The 23,545-nt window shown below is 35.7% G+C and overlaps 1 protein-coding gene across 2 annotated transcripts in view; it reads right to left on the bottom strand.

Moving 5' to 3' along the window:
• Positions 1 to 18,507, bottom strand: part of PPP1R1A (protein phosphatase 1 regulatory inhibitor subunit 1A) — a 283,151-nt gene extending 264,644 nt beyond the window's left edge. For both annotated transcript variants that reach the window (XM_053708264.1, XM_053708265.1), the window contains exon 1: positions 18,301 to 18,507. In XM_053708264.1, the coding sequence (XP_053564239.1) occupies positions 18,301 to 18,381 (81 nt within the window). In that variant the 5' untranslated portion in view covers positions 18,382 to 18,507. The remainder of the gene's footprint in view (positions 1 to 18,300) is intronic.
• Between the last annotated feature and the right edge of the window lie 5,038 nt (positions 18,508 to 23,545).

Genomic DNA, 23,545 nt, shown 5'->3' with positions numbered 1-23,545 from the left:
GTGTTAGACAGTTGCGGGAGATTTAAAAGTTTAGTTAGTTTTTGTAGGCGACGGCAGTTTCTAAAGTGCTGTAAGTCACTGGCGACTCCAGAAATATGTACTTACGCTTATTTCTGGACATCGCTAGTTTGTCTGACTTACGGCACTTTGGCAACTGCCGGCGGGGTATATTGGATACCCCGATGTGCAAGGTGAAACTACGGGCGGCGCGGGTTTCCCCTCTTGCGCCGAAAAGTACGCCCTATATCGGATCGCGCCCCTGAAACCCATTTTTTTTCTTTTATAATTCAGATAGTGCATGAGATTTTTAACCCCTTTCTAATTTACTTCTATTATCAATTTTTCGTCGTTCTTTTAGTATTTTTTGTTGAAAAGCAGGGATGTATGCTTAGGAGCCGACCCATTTCAGGAGCACTATAGTTTTGCAAGTATGTTATCTATTTGCAACAATTTCCTGGCATCTGGTGCTCCAGATGCCTTCCTAAGTATCACTTCAACACAGAATATCATGGGACGGAAGCACATCTGATAATAGAAGTAAATTAGAAACGTTTTATGCTCTGTCTGAATAACAAAACAAAATGTGGGGGTTTCATATACCTTTAATAATTAGCTTTTCCTTTAAAACACTTTCCCTTTAATAAAAAAAAAAAAAGATATCATCCTTTATTTATAGAGTGTCATAATCTGTGCTGCTATAAAAAGCATTCTACGTATATGTGGAATGCTCCTAGAAACATTTATACTAATGTGATGCAGCAGCTACCAGGAAAAACAGTTTGCACAATGCAAGTCAATAAGAAAAGACCAGAATGAAGAGATTTAAAAATGAAACGGGGGATTATTTATTTAAATAAATAAACAAGAAACCCCATTTTTTTCTTTCATGATTCACATAGAGAATACCATTGTAAACAACTTCTCTTACTTCTATCATATTTTCTTTGTTTTCTTGGTATCCTTTGTTGAAAAGCAGGGAGGTAAGCTCAGGAGCATGCACATGTCTCCAGCACTATATTTTTTCTGCCATATAATGATCCAGACATGGGATAATAGAAGTAAATTTGAAACTTTTTTTTAAAATTGTATCCTCTCTCTGAATCACAAAGGAAACATTTTTGGGTTCATGTCCCTTTAAATAAACAGACTTTGAAATGAAGACAGTCATGTTCAGACAACTACATGTACAGAAAAAAGACGAGTGAAAACGTTTGCGCTTGAACGATAAGGGGTTAATCGTGGGTGTTTGCTCACATCGGGTTTATTGCTCATATTACAAGTTAAAAGTAAAGATGATCGCTTGAGCACAATTGAAGTTAATGCTAGTCCTGTTAGAGAGTCCTCAGAGATCCGGTTAACTGTTTCACGAAACAAAAGCGTGTCACAAAACACATTAAAAATACATTACATGGTACAGTTACACTCAAAATAACACCAAATAATAAAAATTATTAAAAAAAAAATATTGCACAAAAAAGTTATAAGGGCTTAAAGATCTGAGGTATCAGCATTTAGAATAAAAAGCAGGCAAAGGTCTTTAACATTGAAATACATATACAGTATATACATGTCTAAATATGTGTATGCATGTATATATATATATATATATACTGTATATCTATATATGTGTAGATATGTATTTATATGTTTATATGTATTATAGACATATATACACATAAATACACATAAATACGCATGCGCTTATATATAGACATATAAATAAGTACATTGGAGCCCTTTGAATTTAAGTAGATGAAAACATGTAAAAAGCATATACCTCTATATTATATATACCTATATAAAATCATCTCTCTCTCTCTCTCTCTCTCTCTCTCTCTATATATATATATATATATATATATATATATATATATATATATATATATATATATACATACATATAGGTATAGATATATATTTTACCAATTCATAAATAAATAGAACATAGTCTACTATGGGCTAGATTTATTAAGCCCCTACGGCAGCAAGTTCTCTCAAGAACTTGCTCGCCGTCATTTATCAAGCAGCGGTCACAGACCGCTACTTCCTTAGCCTCTTCGCGACCTCTAATGTGGCGAAATTCAATCTCCTCGGTCTAGTCAGACCGAGAAGATTGACAGCTCCTGCCCGTGCGTGATTGGCTGTGCGCGGGCAGGGGGGGGGGATTTCACACGAGCGCAAAATTGCGCTCGTGTGCAATGCCGAATACCTGCTGGTATTTTTGCCCCGCCACAGGCGAGCTGAGGCGTACAGGGGCACGTATACGCGCCCCTGTACGCCTCAGCTTTAATAAATCTAGCCCTATGTGAAGAACAATGGAATGTGAAATATTATTATTTTCATGTGTATATATACACATATATACATATAGTTATAGATATATATTTGACCAATTTATGAATAAATAGAACATATTCTACTATATGAAGAACATTGGAACGTGAAATATTGTATGCGCGCGAGTAGGGTGTTACGTTTTTTTCCCCATTTTTTTTCCTCCATTGACTTCTATGGGGGTTATTAAGCTATAGTTTAAGTTTGCCTTTTTGCTCTCGTCAGGAAAGCGTATTAGCAAAAACAGTTTACTTTCATCTCATAATACAAGCACAACCCAACGCGCGCAAAAAGGTAACTTCTAGTGCAGTTGCGCTCGAGTGGGGTGGATAATTAGCGCTCCACTTGTATTCTGGCCCATACTTGGGCCAGCTGCTACCTGCGCTATAAACCTCTAATGATTGGGAGCAGTAAAAAACAGCTTGACGGAGCTGCTTGATTACAAAATCCTTCATTTATATCTTTTCGTGCCTCTTTTATCTCATAATTTTTGTCCTTTATTCTCATTCATTTCCCATCTTATTCTAAGCAAATGTTGGTCTATATTTCCCTATATTTTGTTTCTCCTAACCCACTCTTTTTAGTGTGTTTCTGTGCAGTATTGCTCTCTTAACACCCTGCGTCCGTCTCTCTCCCTTGTCTCTTTCTTCCCATTGTCACCCTCACCCTCTACCTATATTTTTCTCACTATATTAAATAAAGTGAGACACATTGCAGTTTGTTTATGCACTTAATATAATTTGTGCTCAGATATGTAAGCTCTAACACTCTGAGACATACACAGATTTTTCTGGTTTATATAATATGGAATGTTGGTTCACCTCAATGAAATGAAACTCAGTATGTGGTTTTTAAGCTAATTGTTCGCCTGTGGACAAACATAAACTACTTCTATTGGCAGGTTTATTAGGTACAACACAGCTGACTAAGACCTTTGTTTATCACTGTAATTAAACACTGCTTATTTCTAAAGTGCTTCATCTAACATTTTTTTTGCAGATACAGTAAAGTTCATTCTTATTGTAATTTAGGCTTTTACGATTTGTTTGGGTTGTTTTTATTTATTGATTGATTTATTTTTGCAAATTATGACGTTGTTTTTTTTACACTTTATGTGAACTTTAGACCGGAAAACTGCAAGCAGTTTAGTACTAAGAGAATCATGTCCTGAATCCTCTCAAGGCACCAATTAAAATAACTCCCCGAGCATTATTAGTAAACAGCGTAGAATTGTTTTTTACCACAATCGCAGAGAATGTTACTGAAAGGTATTGTTGTTATATTTTATAGTATACTAGTCCTAAAGCCTGTGTACACGGGCCATTTTTTGCAGTACAGTGGTCCCACCCCTTGCTCTCTCTCTATCCCCCCTCTCTTTTTGCTCTCTGCTTTTCCCCTCTCTTTTGCTCTCTCTCTCCCCCTCTCTTTTGCTCTCTCTCTCCCCCTCTCTTTTACTCTTTCTCTTCCCCCTCTCTTTTGCTCTTTCTCTTCCCCCTCTCTTTTGCTCTTTCTCTTCCCCCTCTCTTTTGATCTCTCTCTTCCCCCTCATTTTTGCTCTCTCTCTCCCCCTCTCTTTTGCTCTCTCTCTCCCCCTCTCTTTTACTCTTTCTCTTCCCACTCTCTTTTGCTCTCTCTCCTCCCCCTCTCTTTTGCTCTCTCTCTCTCTCCCCCCCTCTTTTGCTCTCTCTCTCTCCCCCTCTTCTGCTCTCTCCCCTCTCTCTTTTGCTGTCTCTCTTCCTCTCTTTTGCTCTCTCTCTCTCCCATCTCTATTTTGCTCTATACCCCCTCTTTTTCTCTCTCCCCCTCTCTTTTGCTGTCTTTCTCCTTCACTCTTTATCCACCCTCTTCTTCTCTCTCTATACCCCCTCTTTAGAGCTCTCTGTCTCTCACGGCCAGTTGGCCACGGCATCTGGCCCTGCCCATGTTACTTCCGGCCCTGCCCACGTCCCTCCCTGTCCGCATCATGCCCGGCCCCGCCCGTGTCACGCCTGGACAGCCACGCCCACTCCACGCCAGATGCCAGGTGAGGTCAGTTAGATTAAGGCCAGGTGTGTTTGTCCTCAGGCGCAGTCTCTACTGCGCATGACAGCTTCGGACAAACACATTTGGCCTTTTATTATATAGGATTAATTTGATACACAGAAGGAAATGAAGAGAACTAGGAGATGAATAGAACAGTATGGACATTTGTGTAGACGGATACATTTATTGATTATCACAGCTTAATTGATATTTTCTTAGCATTTGTCTTCCTATAACTACGCCATTGATCAATTGTAATAATTTCTGTAAGTGGATTCCATTTCAATCAATTAGAATTCCCTTGTTCTATTTTATGCACAATGTGATAAATTTCTTTTTTATTTTTGCTTCTTACTACAACTGTGTTTTTCTACTCAAAAGTTAACTCCCTACGTTTAAATATAATAACATTTATATTATATTTGACAGTATAGAGTTGTGCTGATACATAGAGTAAGGAATATTAGATCTGACATTATACTAGACTTTATACAACTTGCCTCTGCTCTTGATTTGTGTACATACATATACAGCCCATATTCATAGTGTGTATATACATATATAGCCCATGTTCAAAGTGTGTACATACATATATATCCTATATTAATAGTGTGTATATACATACATAGTCCATATTAATAGTGTGTATATACATACAGTATACAGCCCATATGCATGGAGTTTATATACATATAAAGCCCATATTCATAGCATGTTTATACATATACAGCCCATATTCATAGTGTATATATATATATTTATATATATATACAGTGGGGCAAAAAAAGTATTTAGTCAGCCACCAATTGTGCAAGTTCTCCCACTTAAGAAGATGAGAGAGGCCTGTAATTTTCATCATAGGTATACCTCAACTATGAGAGACAAAATGTGGAAACAAATCCAGACAATCACATTGTCTGATTTGGAAAGAATTTATTTGCATATTATGGTGGAAAATAAGTATTTGGTCACCTACAAACAAGCAAGATTTCTGGCTCTCACAGACCTGTATCTTCTTCTTTAAGAGGCTCCTCTGTCCTCCACTCATTACCTGTATTAATGGCACCTGTTTGAACTTGTTATCAGTATTAAAGACACCTGTCCACAACCTCAAACAGTCACACTCCAAACTCCACTATGGTGAAGACCAAAGAGCTGTCGAAGGACACCAGAAACAAAATTGTAGACCTGCACCAGGCTGGGAAGACTGAATCTGCAATAGGCAAGCAGCTTGGTGTGAAGAAATCAACTGTGGGAGCAATAATTAGAAAATGGAAGACATACAAGACCACTGATAATCTCCCTCGATCTGGGGCTCCACGCAAGATCTCACCCCGTGGGGTCAAAATAATCACAAGAACGGTGAGCAAACATCCCAGAACCACACGGGGGACCTAGTAAATGACCTGCAGAGAGCTGGGACCAACGTAACAAAGGCTACCATCAGTTACACACTATGCAGCCAGGGACTAAGATCCTGCAGTGCCAGACGTGTCCCCATGCTTAATCCAGTACATGTCCGGGCCCGTCTGAAGTATGCTAGAGAGCATTTGGATGATCCAGAAGTGGATTGGGAGAATGTCATATGGTCAGATGAAACCAAAGTAGAATTGTTTGGTAGAAACACAACTCGTCGTGTTTGGAGGAGAGAGAATGCTGAGTTGCAAGCAAAGAACACCATACCTACTGTGAAGCATGGGGATGACAACATCATGCTTTGGGGCTGTTTCTCTGCAAAGGGAACAGGACGACTGATCCGTGTACATGAAAGAATGAATGGGACCATGTATCGTGAGATTTTGAGTGCAAACCTCCTTCCATCAGCAAGGGCATTGAAGATGAAACGTGGCTGGGTCTTTCAGCATGACAATGATCCCAAACACAACACCCGGGCAACGAAGGAGTGGCTTCATAAGAAGCATTTCAAGGTCCTGGAGTGGCCTAGCCAGTCTCCAGATCTCAACCCCATAGAAAACTTTTGGAGGGAGTTGAAAGTCCGTGTTGCCCAGCGACAGCCCCAAAACATCACTGCTCTAGAGGAGATCTGCATGCAGGAATGGGCCAACATACCAGCAACAGTGTGTGACAACCTTGTGAAGACTTACAGTAAACGTTTGACCTCTGTCATTGCCAACAAAGAATATATAACAAAGTATTGAGATGAACTTTTCATATTGACCAAATACTTATTTTCCACCATAATATGCAAATAAATTCTTTCCAAATCAGACAATGTGATTGTCTGGATTTGTTTCCACATTTTGTCTTTCATAGTTGAGGTATAGCTATGATGAAAATTATAGGCCTCTCTCATCTTCTTAAGTGGGAGAACTTGCACAATTGGTGGCTGACTAAATATTTTTTTGCCCCACTGTATATAAAGCCCATATTCATAGTGTGCACATACATAAACAGCCCATATTTATAGTGTGTACTTACACATATAGCGCATATCCATAGAGTGTATATATATATATATATATATATATATATATATATATAACCCATGTTCATAGTGAGTACTTTCATATATAGCCCATATTAAAAATGTGTATATACATATACAGCCCATATTCATGGAGTTTATATAAATATACAGCCTATATTCATAGCATGTATATACATATACAGCCCATATTCATAGTGTGTATATACATATACAGCCCCTATTCATAGTGTGTACATACATATATAGCCCATATTTATAGTGTGTACAGACATATGCAGCCCATATCCATAGTATGTATATACATATATATCCTATATTCATAGTGTGTGTATATATATATATATATATATATATATATCCCATAGTCATAGTGTGTACATACATATATAGCCCATTTTCATAGTGTACACATACATATATAGCCCATATTCATAGTGTATATATACATATACAGCCCATAGTCATAGTGCGTACATACATATACAGCCCATAGTAATAGTGTGTATATACATATACATTCAATTTGCATAGTGTATATATACATATAGAGCTCATCTTCTTAGTGTGTATATACATATACAGTCCATAGTCATAGTGCTTACCATACATATACAGCCCAAATTCTTAGTGTGTATATACATATACAGCCCATATTTATAGTGTGTGTATATACATAATAGTTTTACCACAAAATTCAATGCTAATGTCTATGAGGTTTTGTGTTAATAAATCAAATCATAAGCATCTCTAAAAGCTTGGGATCCACTCCATAGTTAGCTGGGGTCAGTAATGTAAAAATAACATGTTGTAATGATTGTGGGCATTACAATTTTACATTAGAATATCTCCAAGTCATTGCCCCACTGGTAATAAAAAATAGTATCACTGAGTCTCTAGGAATTCTAAGTTCCTGTAAGTTAAATCATCTAGGATTATCAGTTATGACTGCATTAGAGGGTAAATCCTGACTCATCAAGGTTATTGCAAAATCTTAAATCTGATATCTTTATCCAGATGAACAAAACACACAAAAAAAGAAGAAAAATGAAAAAAAATAATCAATAAACATGTAACAGTCCTGACCTTCATGCGTTCACAGATGGTAAAGCCTTTGGGTCATGACAGTTGAGATATGTCAGCATTAATCATTCTACAACATAATAATTATTATCATTGCATTTATCTCTACTAATTATCAGCCAGGGTCAAATACATGAGTATTTTTATTGAAGAGGCAGCAATACACTGCTGGGAGCTAGTCACATTAGTCATATACTACTGAATATTGTGATAATTTGCCTTTTAATGTTTTGGTTTAATAAAGTAGATTTTGCATGAAAAAAAAGGTTTTTAAAGCAGTTTGAGGTGATATTTAAATGGACACTGAACCCAATTTTTTTCTTTTGTGATTCAGATAGAGCATGACATTTTAAGCAACTTTCTAATTTACTCCTATTATCAAATGTTCTTTATTCTCTTGGTATATTTATTTGAAATGCAAGAATGTAAGTTTAGATGCCGGCCCATTTTTGGTGAACAAACTAGGTTGTCCTTGCTGATTGGTGGATAAATTAATCCACCAATCAAAAACTGCTGTCCAGAGTTCTGAACCAAGAAAAAAGCTTAGATGCCTTCTTTTTCATATAAAGATAACAAGAGAACAAAGAAACATTGATAATCGGAGTAAATTAGAAAGTTGCTTAAAATTGCATGCTCTATCTGAATCACGAAAGAAAAAATTTGGGTTCAGTGTCCCTTTAAACTAACAGGTTTGCATCGTATCTTGAGAGACAGATTGATCGCTGGGTGATGAAGAGAACTGCTCCATGCCTACAACAGCACAGAAACAAAAAGTTGTTTTATTTAGGGCAGGGTTCTTCAAACTATGGGTCGGGACCCATTTCTGGGTCGCAAGACAATGCTTACTGGGTCACGGCTTGAGTGTTGTAGAAAAGTGTGTATGTGTTATATGAGAGTGTGTGTGGTGTGTATATTTGTAATATGAGAGTGTGTGAGGTGTGTGTGTTTTGGATGAGAGTGTGTGTGGTGTGTATGTGTTTGTTATATGAGAGTGTGTTTTGTATGAGAGTCAGTGTGGTGTGTGTGTGTTTTATGAAAGTATGTGTGGTGTGTGTATTGTATGAGAGTGTGTGTTTTGTATAAGAGTGTGTGTGGTGTGTATGTGTTTGTTATATGAGAGTGTGTGTTGTATGAGAGTCAGTGTGGTGTGTGTGTGTTTTATGAAAGTATATGTGGTGTGTGTATTGTATGAGAGTGCGTGAGGTGTGTTTTTTGTATAAAAGTGTGTGTGGTGTGTATGTGTTTGTTGTATGAGAGTCCGTGTGGTGTTGTGTGTGTTGTATGAAAGTATGTGTGGTGTGTATTGTATGAGAGTGTGTGAGGTGTGTGTGTTTTGTATAAAAGTGTGTGTGGTGTGTATGTGTTTGTTATATGAGAGTGTGTGTTGTATGAGAGTCTGTGTGGTGTGTGTGTGTGTTGTATGAAAGTATGTGTGGTGTGTGTACTGTATGAGAGTGTGTGAGGTGTGTGTGTTTGGTATAAGAGTGTGTGTGGTGTGTATGTGTTTGTTATATGAGAGTGTGTGTTGTTGTTGTATGAGAGTCAGTGTGGTGTGTGTGTGTGTTGTATGAAAGTATGTGTGGTGTGTGTATTGTATGAGAGTGCGTGTGGTGTGTATGTGTTTGTTATATGAGAGTGTGTGTTGTTTGAGAGTCCGTGTGGTGTGTGTGTGTTGTATGAAAGTATGTGTGGGGAGTGTATTGTATGAGAATGTGTGAGGTGTGTGTGTTTTGTATAAGAGTGTGTGTAGTGTGTATGTGTTTGTTATATGACTGTATGTTGTATGAGAGTCAGTGTGGTGTGTGTGTGTTGTATGAAAGTATGTGTGGTGTGTGTATTGTATGAGAGTGTGTGAGGTGTGTGTGTTTTGTATAAGAGTGTGTGTGGTGTGTATGTGTTTGTTATATGAGAGTGTGTGTTGCATGAGAGTCAGTGTGGTGTGTTGTATGAAAGTATGTGTGGTGTGTGTATTGCATGAGAGTGTGTGTGTTATTACCTTTAACAGATTCAAGTTTGACTACAATCAGGAATAAAATATGCACACATTTTACTCACTTTGACAAAAACTGCAGCTATCTTATATATTACTTCAAAAACTTTTAGACCAAGTATTAAAATAGGGTTGTGAAGGTATGTATCATTGCACTGGGTCTTGGGAAAAAAGTTTGAAGAACCCTGATTTTGGGCATAAACATGTTTTTTTCATTTATTTTATTTAAAATAACAAAACAAAAGACTAATATATGTTAAAATACCATCAATAGATTGAATAAAGAAAAATATGTTAATGTTCCTATAATTTTATACATTGCGTGCCTATAGGTTTGTTTGTATTTTAATTTATGCCAATTTTTTTAATGTTGTTTTTACATCTATCACTATCCAAAATATTTAGGAGTATTGCTTTGAACTGAAGTAGCCTTGTTGAATATTGTTCTAAGGGTAGACATAATTAGCAGGTACCCTTAGAATGATCCTACACACTGCTGTCATATAGTCCACCCCGGTATGCTTTCATGGAAAGTATCAAAAAAGACAATCAAAGTACATTTCATAACAATGTTTTGGGACTTTTTTTCTTCAAATCACAAACATTTAATTTTAACTTGCATTTGTGTTTAAATTAAACTTGATCTGAATCTAGGGTTGCCACCTCAGCCATGTTTTCCTGGACACTTATGAGTTACACATGCTGCAGGGTGTGCAAGGAGGAACATGTATTGTGTTTCTGGACAGCACTATTCATATTCCTTCCTGCACACCCTGCAGCATGTGTAACTTATACGTGTTCTGTATTTTAAGGGACAGGTGGCAACCCTATCTGAATCTGTTTTTATGACACTGCAAGTTCTTAATAAGTTCCACTCTGCCAATATAAAGACTAATGAGTACTCACTAAAATATACACACGTAAGACAGATCAGGGTAATCAAAGCATGCAATTACATTTCATTATTTATTCTGTACTCTTTTCCTGTAACTTAAAAGGACAGTAAAATAAAAATGAATTATTCAGATAGAGCATGCAGTTTTAACCCCTTAAGGACACAGCTTCAGTTTGCTCAATGTCTACATTACGGAATAATTCTGTCATTGGTCATTAAGGGGTTAAACTACTTTCCTATTTACTTGTATTATCAATTTTGCTGTGTTTTCTTGGCATCCTTTTTGAAGAGTAAACCTAGGTAGCATGATTGGAGCTTAGGGGTATGCATGTGACTTTAGCAGTTTATGGTAGCAAATTAGCAATCAATGTTGTAAATACAGATGGCTAAAGACATGTGCATGTTTCTGAACTCACCTATGGTTATTATTTAACAAAGGATTCCAAGTGAACTAAGATAAATTTATAATAGAAGTACATTTTAAAGTAATTAGAAATGCCATACTCTATCTAATTTAAGTTTAAAGGGACATTAAACATTAAATAAATGCTAGAAAGAATAATGCAATCAAAGAAAAGATTATTCTGAGAATAACATATAGATTTATTTTTAAATGGTGACAAAATAAGTGTAAAATGTCTTTTAGAGAGGAATTACAGGAAAAGGGGACAACATAAATCATGAAAGTATTTTGGAGAGTTTATATATATATATATATATATATATATATATATTTGATGTATCATTTTATATTACAATCTCAAAGTGTTTAATGTCCCTTTACTTTTCACTTTATTGACCCTTTAATTCTGATAATTGTGGGTTCCAATTCCTGTTAAAAGAGAATGTTCAGATTCCAGTAACACTGGTATATTCCACACAATTATTGGTAGTACACTTTAATGACCCATTTATAAGTGTACCTAATTGGCCTCAGGAGAGAAAAAAACTTACAATATGGCGGCACCTACTGATGTATGGACACTAAAACTTTACACATGTCTAATACTCAAACAATTAATACAATTTCAAAATACACCAGAATAGTGTTCCCAAGCTAATTTTTGCTTAGAATACATCATTCTATCTAACATTTATTAGTGTTAAATGTCCCTTTAAAGTTTGTCCAGTTCATAATAGATTGCAACTAGATATCTCCTCTATTATTAATTATAACATTTTTTACCATACACTTTTAGTATCTCTTGTTGAAAATGAATAAATAACATTGCATACAAAACATTCAGCTCCAGTTATTGTATCGATAAAATGTCATAGAATTCTACTTATTAGGCAAAAAGCCACTGGGAGATTTGGGATTCTGCAGTTAGTGCTTGATCTGAATTCTTGCAGGCTGAGATCAAAGAGAGATGTCTTGGAGTTGCCTTTAGTGATGGAAATCTCTGCACCACCGGTGAAGCACTGTTTGTGCATAGTTATTCTCAAATTATAATTATCTTGTATGTTATAATTTACCTGTGATCTGAGAACATGGGATAGTTATAATTGTAAAGATGAATAACTCATCTCAGGTACCCAGAAGAAAAACACTTAAAGGGACACTAAACCCGCATTTTTCTTTAATGATTCAGATAGAGCATGCAATTTTAAGCAACTTTCTAATTTACTCCTATTATCAATTTTCTTTGTTCTCTTGCTATCTTTCTTTAAAAAAGCAGGAATGTAAAGCTTAAGAGTGGTCCCATTTTTGGTTGAGAACCTGGGTTATGCTTGCTTATTGGTTTGCTAAATGTAGCCACCAATAAGAAAGCGCTATCCAGGGTGCTGAACCTAAAATGGGCTAGCTCTTAAGCTTTAAATTTCTGCTTTTTACATACAGATAGCAAGAGAATGAAGAAAAATTGATAGTAGGAATAAATTAGAAAGTTGATTAAAATTGCATGCTCTATCTGAACCATTAAAGAAAAGAAAAAAGCTGGGTTTAGTATCCCTTTAATGATATATTTAGCATATAATAATCACATTTTTTTTATTTTAGCAGATGTGCTAAATGTGCTTATGTGTTACATTTATTATGAACTGACACTTATTATATCCATATAGAGACATATGCCTGATTAATGTGCATACTTTGAATAGACACATATGGCAAATACACTGAAGCCATTAACACCCTGCTGTAATCTTGTCATACACATGGTGAACTATTGGCAAATCTTTAATTGAGCTCATATGCTGTTACATTATATGGTATTGGGTATGGTCATTGTTATTAATGTCTGTCTTTCCTGGAAACAGTGGCTAAATGGATTTCTTGGGATGGGGAACATTAGATGAGGGACAAAGCATGAGAGGAGTAATTTAGACATCCCATCTCAATCAGTATTTATTAGCCCTTATCACACACATCAGGAACATATGTGTATATATAGCATATACATTGATAAAATTGATTTAACCGGTGTCATGCAGTCCGCCCTTCCATTACATTAAATTGACATATGTTCTAATATGCTAAATCATTTTATTACTACACTATTTCTTGAACAGATCTATGTGTTTACCCCTGCAAAGCGGGTTAATTAAATTGCTAAAGTCAGAACTTCCACTCCCGATATGAACAAGTCCACTGGCTGAACTGTGACATATATGCCACCCCTAATTGGCTCATCTGCTTTGGTCTGCACATGACTGGCAATGTATTGACACTCCAGAGGTGACTTATAATTCACTGAAAGTAAAAGTGCAATTGTTGTAAAAGTTTTATTGATCTTCTATGTCACTTTAAAAAAATTGTACCACCACTTAAAGGGACAGTCTACTTGTACACGTTTTTGCAAGACCATTAAATGTACTGACTTGCAAAAACTCATCAAAACTTGTAGAACACACTGCCATAAACATATAACACTGATAACAACACCCAGTCTCTCTAGCTGTTCTGTTATTCCATAGGCCTTTAAAGGGACGGTGTAAACCAATTTACATGTAATTGCATGTAATAGGCACTACTATAAAGAAGAATAATCACATATACTTATCTAAAAATCCAGTTATAAATCTTTTTAAAAACTTACTTAGAACCTCCCAATTTAGCAGTGTTGAGGTTAGGCTGGGACACCCAGTAAAGGGGCTGAGAAAGCTGGAATAACAGACACTCTCCCCTCCTCTCTTACGTACATAGGAAAAGACAGATTACACAAAAAAGAGCAAAAGGAGTCTGTAGACATCAGTACACATATGATATTTGGGGGCTTGGTTAGGAAACTCTGCACAAAGTTATTAAATTATAAGCAAAACTATACAACAGCACTCCCGGGTGGGCTAAAAAAATGAATTATCTACTAAACATTTATGTAACAAAAAAAAAAATCTAGTGTACAGTGCCCCTTTAACTCTCACTCACTTCTCTCTTTTTAAAGAACTTCATAAAGTAAAATAAGAATGAATGGACTGAAGACATCAGCCAAGTCTTAGAAAATCTATATTACAAGATAACTCAATTAATAATCAATATTGATCAATGATAATTATCTCACTCCCATTTAGTCCACAGTTATTAATCTTAATAACCCTTCACCTCCCCCCTTCCAAAGTAATGTTGTACAATTAATGTCCCCTCCTCTCTCAGGAGAAGTACACTTTCTTTCCACTTATTTAGTGCCTTATTACACTCTAATTATTGTTACTTGTTTTCTCTGCAAAGGGTTCAGTAGGCATTAGACATGTGCATTCTGACCTTTTGGTGCTAAACCGATTTATTCTTGTGAAAGTGCAGCACACTAAGATATGTGCAAATCCAGATCTTAGTGTGTTGCACTTTAACAAGAATAAATATGTTTTGGGAAATTATTGCTAACACATATGTAATATATAATTGTGTATTTAAAGGGATATACACACAATTTTTTTTCTTTCAGGATTCAGATAGAGCATGCAATGTTAAGCAACTTTCTAATTTACTCCTATTATGTTTTCTTTTGTTTTTCTTTCTCTTGGTATCTTTATCTTAAAAGCAGGACTGTAAGCTTGGGAGCTGGCCCATTTTTGGTTCAGTGTCTGGGTAGCACTTGCTGATTGATGACTAAATGTAAGACTTCCTAAAGGAATCAAATATACCTCACAATCAGATAGAGGACAGTTGCACTCATCTTTGTTTCCTATTAAAATGAAAATGCTTTTCAGCAGGAAAGGAAATTAATATGTCTAGAAAATAAGTTGATGAACAGTTACTGGGGTCCCCACTATTATACATAACGGTATAACATTTAGCATTATTTTCTTGTCATAAATCATAATTACAACTATCCTTATAGGACAAAATGACTGCTTTTCCCATGCTGTATATAATATATATTTCTTCAATCTATCATATCTCATTTTCAGGAATATTAAACTCAACAATGATCATGCATAAAAAAAAGCAGTAACTGAATGTAATACAATATTTTTTGCATTAAAATCATCTCTTTTAATTGATTTTACAAATATTATGGAATATAAGTTTGTGCATATTTCCATCTATAATGTCTTAATGTCTTATAATGTCAACTCACACAAGGATCAAAACTGCAAGTATTTAAGACTTGTACATGCATTTACACTACAATAGATTTCAGGTAGCATTAAAAAAAAAAACTCTATAAAAAAGATTGTAAAATATTTTAGCCTAGCAGGACATAATAAAATACAGTGCCTGCATTAAGTAAACAAACAGGCTGATAAATGAGGTCACTATGTCTCAGTAAATCACTACTGATTTATGACTTTTAAGAATAGACTTTCAATTTCTTAGTGCTGCCAACTTGCACTGGGTCATATGAGACCTACTTTTAATGCAGATAGGTTTGTAACACAGATAAGCAATTATTACCTGAAAAACAAAAGGTTTAGATAGATAGATAGATAGATAGATAGATAGATAAATAGATAAAGAGATGATAGATAGATAGATAGATAGATAGATATAAAGATAAAGAGATGATAGATAGATAGATATATGTCTACTGGTGCTTGGTCATATCACTGTTAAAAGGACTTAGACATTTTTAGTGAAATAAGGGGTATGTAGCTAAAATGTCCCTTCCCCCACTCAAGAAAATTCATATATATGCACCTGTCAATAAAACCTGAGTAGCTGTATATTATTTTCATTTCATAACGTTAATACATGTGCTGGGCAAATGCACAGGAGATGAAATACTGACAAAATAATATCTGCAGTGTGACTTATACGTGCAGTTCTCTAATTATGTCAGTGAAACTTTTGTATCTGTATGAATTGTCTGTCCAATGCAAATCCCATGATGATTATGTTAGAATGTTTGTCCTACATTTCTATATTTTACTGAAGCATACAGCTTAACTAATATTTTACAAATAAATATAAATGAGCAAAAACAATTGTGTTCCTTATCAAATTGTAATCATCTGGGTCTGAAATCTCCTATTTACATATTTAGATATAAACTAACCACTTGGTTGCCAGATAGTAACCGTTTGTCTGCCAGAGAAGCTCTGAATGCACTGCACACTTGCAGCCAAAGGGGCTAAATATATACAGTAAATATGCAACAAAAATGTAAGATTATTTCAACCCTTAAAGGGATAGGAAAGTTAAAATTAAACCTGCATGATTCAGATAGAGCAGCAATTTTAATCAACTTTCCAATTTACTTCCATTAAAAAAAAGTGCACAGTCTTTTTGTATTAAACTTTTTGAGTCGCCAGCTCCTACTGAGCATGTGCAAGAATTCACAGAATTAGCGTATATGCATTTGTGATTGGCTGATGGCTGTCACATGGTACGTGTATGCATTTGTGATTGACTGATGGCTGTCACATGGTACAGGGGGAGTGGAAATAGACATAACTTTTAAAATTGTCAGAAAATAAATCTACTACTCATTTGAAGCTCAGAATAAGTGCTATTGCATTGTCTTGTTATCTTGCATTTGTTGATTATGCAAATCTACTATGTTAACTGGTCCTTTAAACAATCCATACGATTATAATCAACACGCACCATTGGCCAAACCTGAGTCTAAATAGTTAAATAGTATCATATTTAATCCACTAATCTACAGCATTTTTTAAGATTGTAAAGTTCTCAATTTGATTTTGCTTCAATGAGCTGTAACACAAATAAATAGCACATATTTTAAATGAATCAGCATGAAATATATGCAATATCCATTCACTACCCCTTTATTCAAGATAACTGACCCTTTCTGTGCAGTAATATTATAAGTCAGCACACACATCTCTTATTTCCTCTTTGGTACCTACTTACATATTACAACTTTAATAATGCAAAAGTACTGCTCAAATCACAAAATACATTTAACTCATTAGTTACCGTCAGACTGCACTGCTTGTTTTGAAATGTTGCTTAAACAGTGGAATTAACATTCCATTTTAACATTGTATTTAGGTAATTCATTCTGAATAAGCATTAATATTTTACATCAACTTTCTGCATTTTTTTTTTTATTTATACTTCTGCTTGAAGTGATAAAATAGTCACTCAGGTAACAATCCTGTGAAGCAGCAATTACCATACAGACTGTGGCATTGATACACTTGATTTCACTTATATATAGTGCTAGCAAATTAGTCTGAAAGAAGCAATTGAGCCAATGAGAAACGTAACCAGGTAACAGAAGAGCTAGTTTTTATCTCCCATCTATTCAATTCTCTGTATGTTCCCCTGCTTTACTCTCATCCTTTAGTATTGTTACAATGTATGTCTTGATTGACTTGTTGAGCAAGCAGCACAGCCAGAATTTATTAAAGATAAAACAATATACACTTGTACATAACAGTCTTCTAGACACCACTTATGAGCTAAGGCAAAGCTCAAGTTAACTTTTAGGAAAAAGAAAAATTACAAAAACGACCAGATTCATTATTAAAGTGCAAACTCCATCATACATCTATCTATACATCTCATTATCTATTTTAGACTCCACAACACGAGGTGTTAAACTGGTGATGAGCAATAACTCTTCTGACTAGAGCAGCTTTATGTTCCATACTGGCACTAATTAATGTAAATACATCAGACTGTAGAGAGCTGCACAATTATACTGACATATTATCACAGCTATCATACTATGCCTAGAAATATACTTTGATTCCTGTGCCAGCCTCCAGCTGCACACCCCCAGCAGTATTTAATTACACTTTGTGACCTTTCAGTGCTGTCCCCACATCTCCGCTTCCTAGCACTATGTATCTCTATGTTCCCTCTAATCTTACATTTATTTTTGTTCATTATTTTCTTTCCTTTTTTTGTAAACATCACTATTTTAATGTATTGAATTTATTTGGTTACACTGATATAGCCATGATGTGCTTATTGTTGCTGCTTTCTATATTTCTTATACATAGTTTCTCTTATCTTTTTGCTTATTTCAGTTTCAACCTTTCTCTCAACGCACAAAAATCTGGCTCTCTTTTCCTCCCCCACATACTACCTTAAGATGACATTCCCTTTCTGGTCCCCCCTCCCCATCCTGCTCTTCTTTTCTCTTTTATACAGTTTAAAGCTTCTAGCCTATCTCTTACCTGTTCTGCAGCCTCAGGGTCCAGATGTGGCTCCAGCAGTGGGACAGTAAATTGGATTTTCCTGGGACTATTGGGCTCCATTTCGTGTGTTGTGCCTCAGTCCTAGGTCAGTGTGCTCTACACAGGGTTGTGCTGCTCAGCCTCTGCCTTCTGAGGTTGCAAGGATTTTGCCAGCCCCTTATCTCCTCCTGTCTTCACGCTGACTGCTGAGCGGAGGATTGGCTGAGCATCATCTACAGTACGTCTCGTATTTCCCCACTCACCACTCCCTCCCTCAATTCACATACACAAACACCCTATGCACAGGGACTATCTAGGTTCATGTATCAGTAGCAAAATGTAAGACAGGTTGATAGTTTTTTTTTATATATGTGTGGGTGTCAGTTGTTACAGTTTGGTATTTATATTATTGTTGTATATATGTGGTGTTTGTCACCTATTGCCAAGACTTAAAAATAACTGCCACATTTAGTGATTGTATGCACAGCTGGCTAGTTTTCTTTATTTCTCTTCCTTTTTTTTTTTTTTTTTACTTACATTACATTTCTCATCTTACATTTATTTTTTTCAATACACACATAGTACTGTTTGGTAACTCTGATAATGATAACTAATAATGGCAATTCTGTAAGGGCTTTGGTTGCCATTATCAAACATATTATACTTGTATTCATTTCTAACATGGGCACACAATAATTGCAAAAGAAGGAAGTGTCTGATCTGGGTAAGTGTGTTTAGTGTTAATTACAGAGAAGGATGTATGATTGTCACAGTAACGTCGGGTGAAGCAGCCTGTGTCAGTGTAAGATTAATTGCATTGGGGATTCCAGAGCTGTTAGGGTTTAGGTGTAGTGGGGAGGTTGTAATTAGGGTTACAATGCAGTTGGTATTTAGGGGGCAGTGGATACAGTTTTTGTTTGTTTTGAGAATATGGGATACTAATGGTTAGAACAAAGTGCAGCAGCATAAGGGATTATTTTCGATCCACTGAATTGTGTTTTAGGCATGTAAAATCAGGTGTACAAATTATTTTAGGACTTGCAAAGAGAGAATAGACAGCTATGTTTGCCAAATATAATAGCAAAAGACACAGGTTACTATCATTATAATACCACCCCCATATAATAGAATAGCTGCTGCTTTTATTTGACAATTAGTTTGTGCTAACTAATAGCTTGTGACCTATTAAATAGACTGGTGGCTTGTAACACTTCTGCAACAGCTGAGCCGTATACTTCTGTTGCTATTACTAGCAGGTCTCATATGACCTAAGCCTAGAGGTGGTGCAATACGTTCTATGAGCCTCTCTTTTACTTACATTAAGGATTTATCAAGGGCTAGGAGAATTCTCCTCTGAGTTCTTTGCAGCTCACCCTTGTAGAGGCGCACAAATTTATAAAAAAAATGGCATGTATTTATGAGCGCTGTTTGGAAGACGAGCTAAGGCGGATTATGATTATGAAAAATGAAGTTCTCCTGATTTATCATTTCAAACACGTGTTTTTTTAGGTAGTATTTTTTGCCCTCTTCAAGTAATCTATTACATTTACTTTTTACATAGGGCAAATTTGCACATTATTACAAATTTAGTGTTACCACAATACCGGCTAGATTTAGAGTTTTGTCGGTAACGATCCGCGTAGTTAACGCTGGGTTTTTTTCCCCCGCACCTTTTAAATACCGCTGGTATTTAGAGATCACAGAAGGGCTGCGTTCGGCTCCAAAAAGGGAGCGTATAGCATAATTACCGCCTCTGCAACTCTCAATACCAGCGGTGCTTACGGACGCGGCCAGCTTAAAAAACGTGCTCGTGCACGATTCCCCCATAGGAAACAATGGGGCCGTTTGAGCTGAAAAAAAACCTAACACCTGCAAAAAAGCAGCGTTCAGCTCCTAACGCAGCCCTATTGTTTCCTATAGGAAAACACTTCCTAAGTCTGCACCTAACACCCTAACATGTACTCCGAGTCTAAACACCCCTAACCTTACACTTATTAACCCCTAATCTGCCGCCCCCGCTATCGCTGACCCCTGCATATTTTTTTTAACCCCTAATCTGCCGCTCCGTACACCGCCGCAACCTACGTTATCCCTATGTACCCCTAATCTGCTGCCCCTAACACCGCCGACCCCTATATTATATTTATTAACCCCTAATCTGCCCCCTCCAACGTCACCGCTACCTACCTACACTTATTAACCCCTAATCTGTCGACCGGACCTCACCGCTACTATAATAAAGTTATTATCCCCTAAAGCTAAGTCTAACCCTAACCCTAACACCCCCCTAAATTAAATATAATTTTAATCTAACGAAATAAATTATTTCTTATTAAATAAATTAATCCTATTTAAAACTAAATACTTACCTGTAAAATAAACCCTATAGCTACAATATAAATAATAATTATATTGTAGCTATTTTAGGATTAATATTTATTTTACAGGCAACTTTGTACTTATTTTAACCAGGTACGATAGCTATTAAATTGTTAAGAACTATTTAATAGCTACCTAGTTAAAATAATTACCAAATTACCTGTAAAATAAATCCTAACCTAAGTTACAATTAAACCTAACACTACACTATCAATAAATTAATTAAATAAAATACCTACAATTATCTACAATTAAACCTAACACTACACTATCAATAAATAAATTAAAGAAATTACCTACAAATACCTACAAATAAATACAATTAAATAAACTAACTAAAGTACAAAAAATAAAAAAAGCTAAGTTACAAAAAATAAAAAAATAATTTACAAACATAATAAAAATATTACAACAATTTTAAACTAATTACACCTACTCTAAGCCCCCTAATAAAATAACAAAGCCCCCCAAAATAAAAAAATGCCCTACCCTATTGTAAAATTAAAATAGAAAAGCTCTTTTACCTTACCAGCCCTTAAAAGGGCCTTTTGCGGGGCATACCCCAAAGAATTCTGCTCTTTTGCCTGCAAAAAAAAACATACAATACCCCCCCCAACATTACAACCCACCACCCACATACCCCTAATCTAACCCAAACCCCCCTTAAAAAACCTAACACTAAGCCCCTGAAGATCTTCCTACCTTGTCTTCACCACGCCGGGTATCACCGATCGGTCCTCCAGAGGGTCCTGAAGTCTTCATCCTATCCGGCAAGAAGAAGTCCAGAAGAGGCTCCAAAGTCTTCATCCTATCCGGGCAGAAGAGGAGATCCGGACCGGCAAACATCTTCATCCAAGCGGCATCTTCTATCTTCATCCATCCGACGACAAGCAGCTCCATCTTCAAGACCTCTGGCGTGGATCCATCCTCTTCTTCCGACGTCCTAACACAGAATGAAGGTTCCTTTAAGGGACGTCATCCAAGATGGCGTCCCTCGAATTCCGATTGGCTGATAGGATTCTATCAGCCAATCTGAATTAAGGTAGGAAATAAATATTTAGGGAAAATCATCATTTTAACAGTATTAATTTGTCCCATCCAGGATAAATGGCCTTGCTTATGCCATGTCTCTAATAGTTTCCATGTACTGGTTTGAAGTGATATGAAATTGTCATGAAATAAATCTTGTGCATTTTTTGGAATTATCAGACCCAAATATTGAGTTTATTAGTAATGGTGAATTTAGTATTATGAGTCACAAATTCTAGGTCACGTGATGTCAGGTTAATTGGCATAAGTCCAGATTTCCCCATATTTATAGTGAAATTGGTGGCTTGTTTGTAACTCTCTAGTGTATGTTTTAATGCAGGTAGTGATGAGGATGGGGATTGTAGTGTAAGAATTACATTGACCGCAAACAAGATTGCCGTATTGTTTACCTCGGAAATCTGGGTTTTTCCTAATTTGTATAGCTAAAATTTCAACTGTGAGAGCAAAGAGTAGAGGTAACAATGGGCAACCTTGGCTTGTGCCATTTGAAATGGGGAATGTTTGTGAGATATTATTATTAACTTTAATTTTAGCGCGTGTACAGTTGTATAGCGCTTGGATTCTAGTGATAAAAGTATTTGAAAAGCCAAATTTCCACAGGATCTTCCACATAAAATGCTAGTCCACCCTGTCAAAAGATTTCTCTGTTTCTGTGGAGAGAAGGGTAAGGGGACTATTGTTATCTAAAGCAATTTCTAAGGAATGTAAAACTCTAATTGTATTATCTTTTGCCTCCCTCTCTTTTACAAATCCTACCTGATCTGGATGTATTACCTTTGGTAAGATTATGTTCATCCGAGTCGCAAGTATTTTAGCATAAATCTTTATGTCAATGTTTATGAGGGATATAGGCCTAAAATTCCCTACTTGTTCCCTGGGTTTGTCTGGTTTTGGAATAACCATAATTAAGGCCTCTAGTAATGATTGAGAGAAGGTGTTGCCTTGGTCAATAGAGGTAAAGAGATTATATAGATGTGGACAGAGTTGATTCTTGAGTAATTGATAACATTTTGCTGTAAAGCCATCTCTGCTGGGAGATTTACCCATTGACGGCGCAAGTGCAGACGAATAGATTGTTGAGTATTTCAAGGAATTATATAGGATATATATAAATATATATATATATATATATATATATATATATATATGGGGTAGGGTGTTGGGGTAGTATGCACAAAAATAGCAATATAAGTATGTTAAAGAAAAGTAATCTAAGGTGAATAATTCAGAAATTGATCTGGTAAAGACCGACCAGATCCTGATAGGTGTTGTTGCTTAGGGAACTATGTGTCAAACTGGGTGTAGACATACATTCAAAAACATAATAAAAGAAATTAACAGCATTCTTAATCTATAATAATAGATAAACATTGTAAAAGTAGAACTATAATTAACTAACACTTAAAGCAAGGCCATATGTTAGTGTAAAATAACAGTTAGCTCTATTAAGGAGTTTAGTATGAGGCATTATAGATAGTATCAATTAGTGAATTCCATCCAGGCCTACATATCAAAGTCTTATAACTTAAAATTTGACTAGGTATGGAGATAATCTCTTCATTCAAATGTGACCATATGTATAAAGTTAAAAAATAAATTTAAAAAAAAGTGAAATAACAGTCATATCTTTTTTATTACCCTAGGTCAACTAGGGGATATTCAACCTTATGTTCTTTGAATTTACATCTTGGTTACGGGAACACAACATATGTATAGAAACTTTCAACATCATAGTAATAAGCAAACGCCAACTTAGTTAGTAGGCTCAGTAACGTAATTGTCAACATCTAATTTACCGTAGTAACAATGGATTGTT

This window comes from Bombina bombina, chromosome 3 (genome assembly GCF_027579735.1).
Source record: "Bombina bombina isolate aBomBom1 chromosome 3, aBomBom1.pri, whole genome shotgun sequence".
Lineage (NCBI taxonomy): Eukaryota > Metazoa > Chordata > Amphibia > Anura > Bombinatoridae > Bombina > Bombina bombina.
This window is presented reverse-complemented; position numbering and strand designations above follow the sequence as displayed.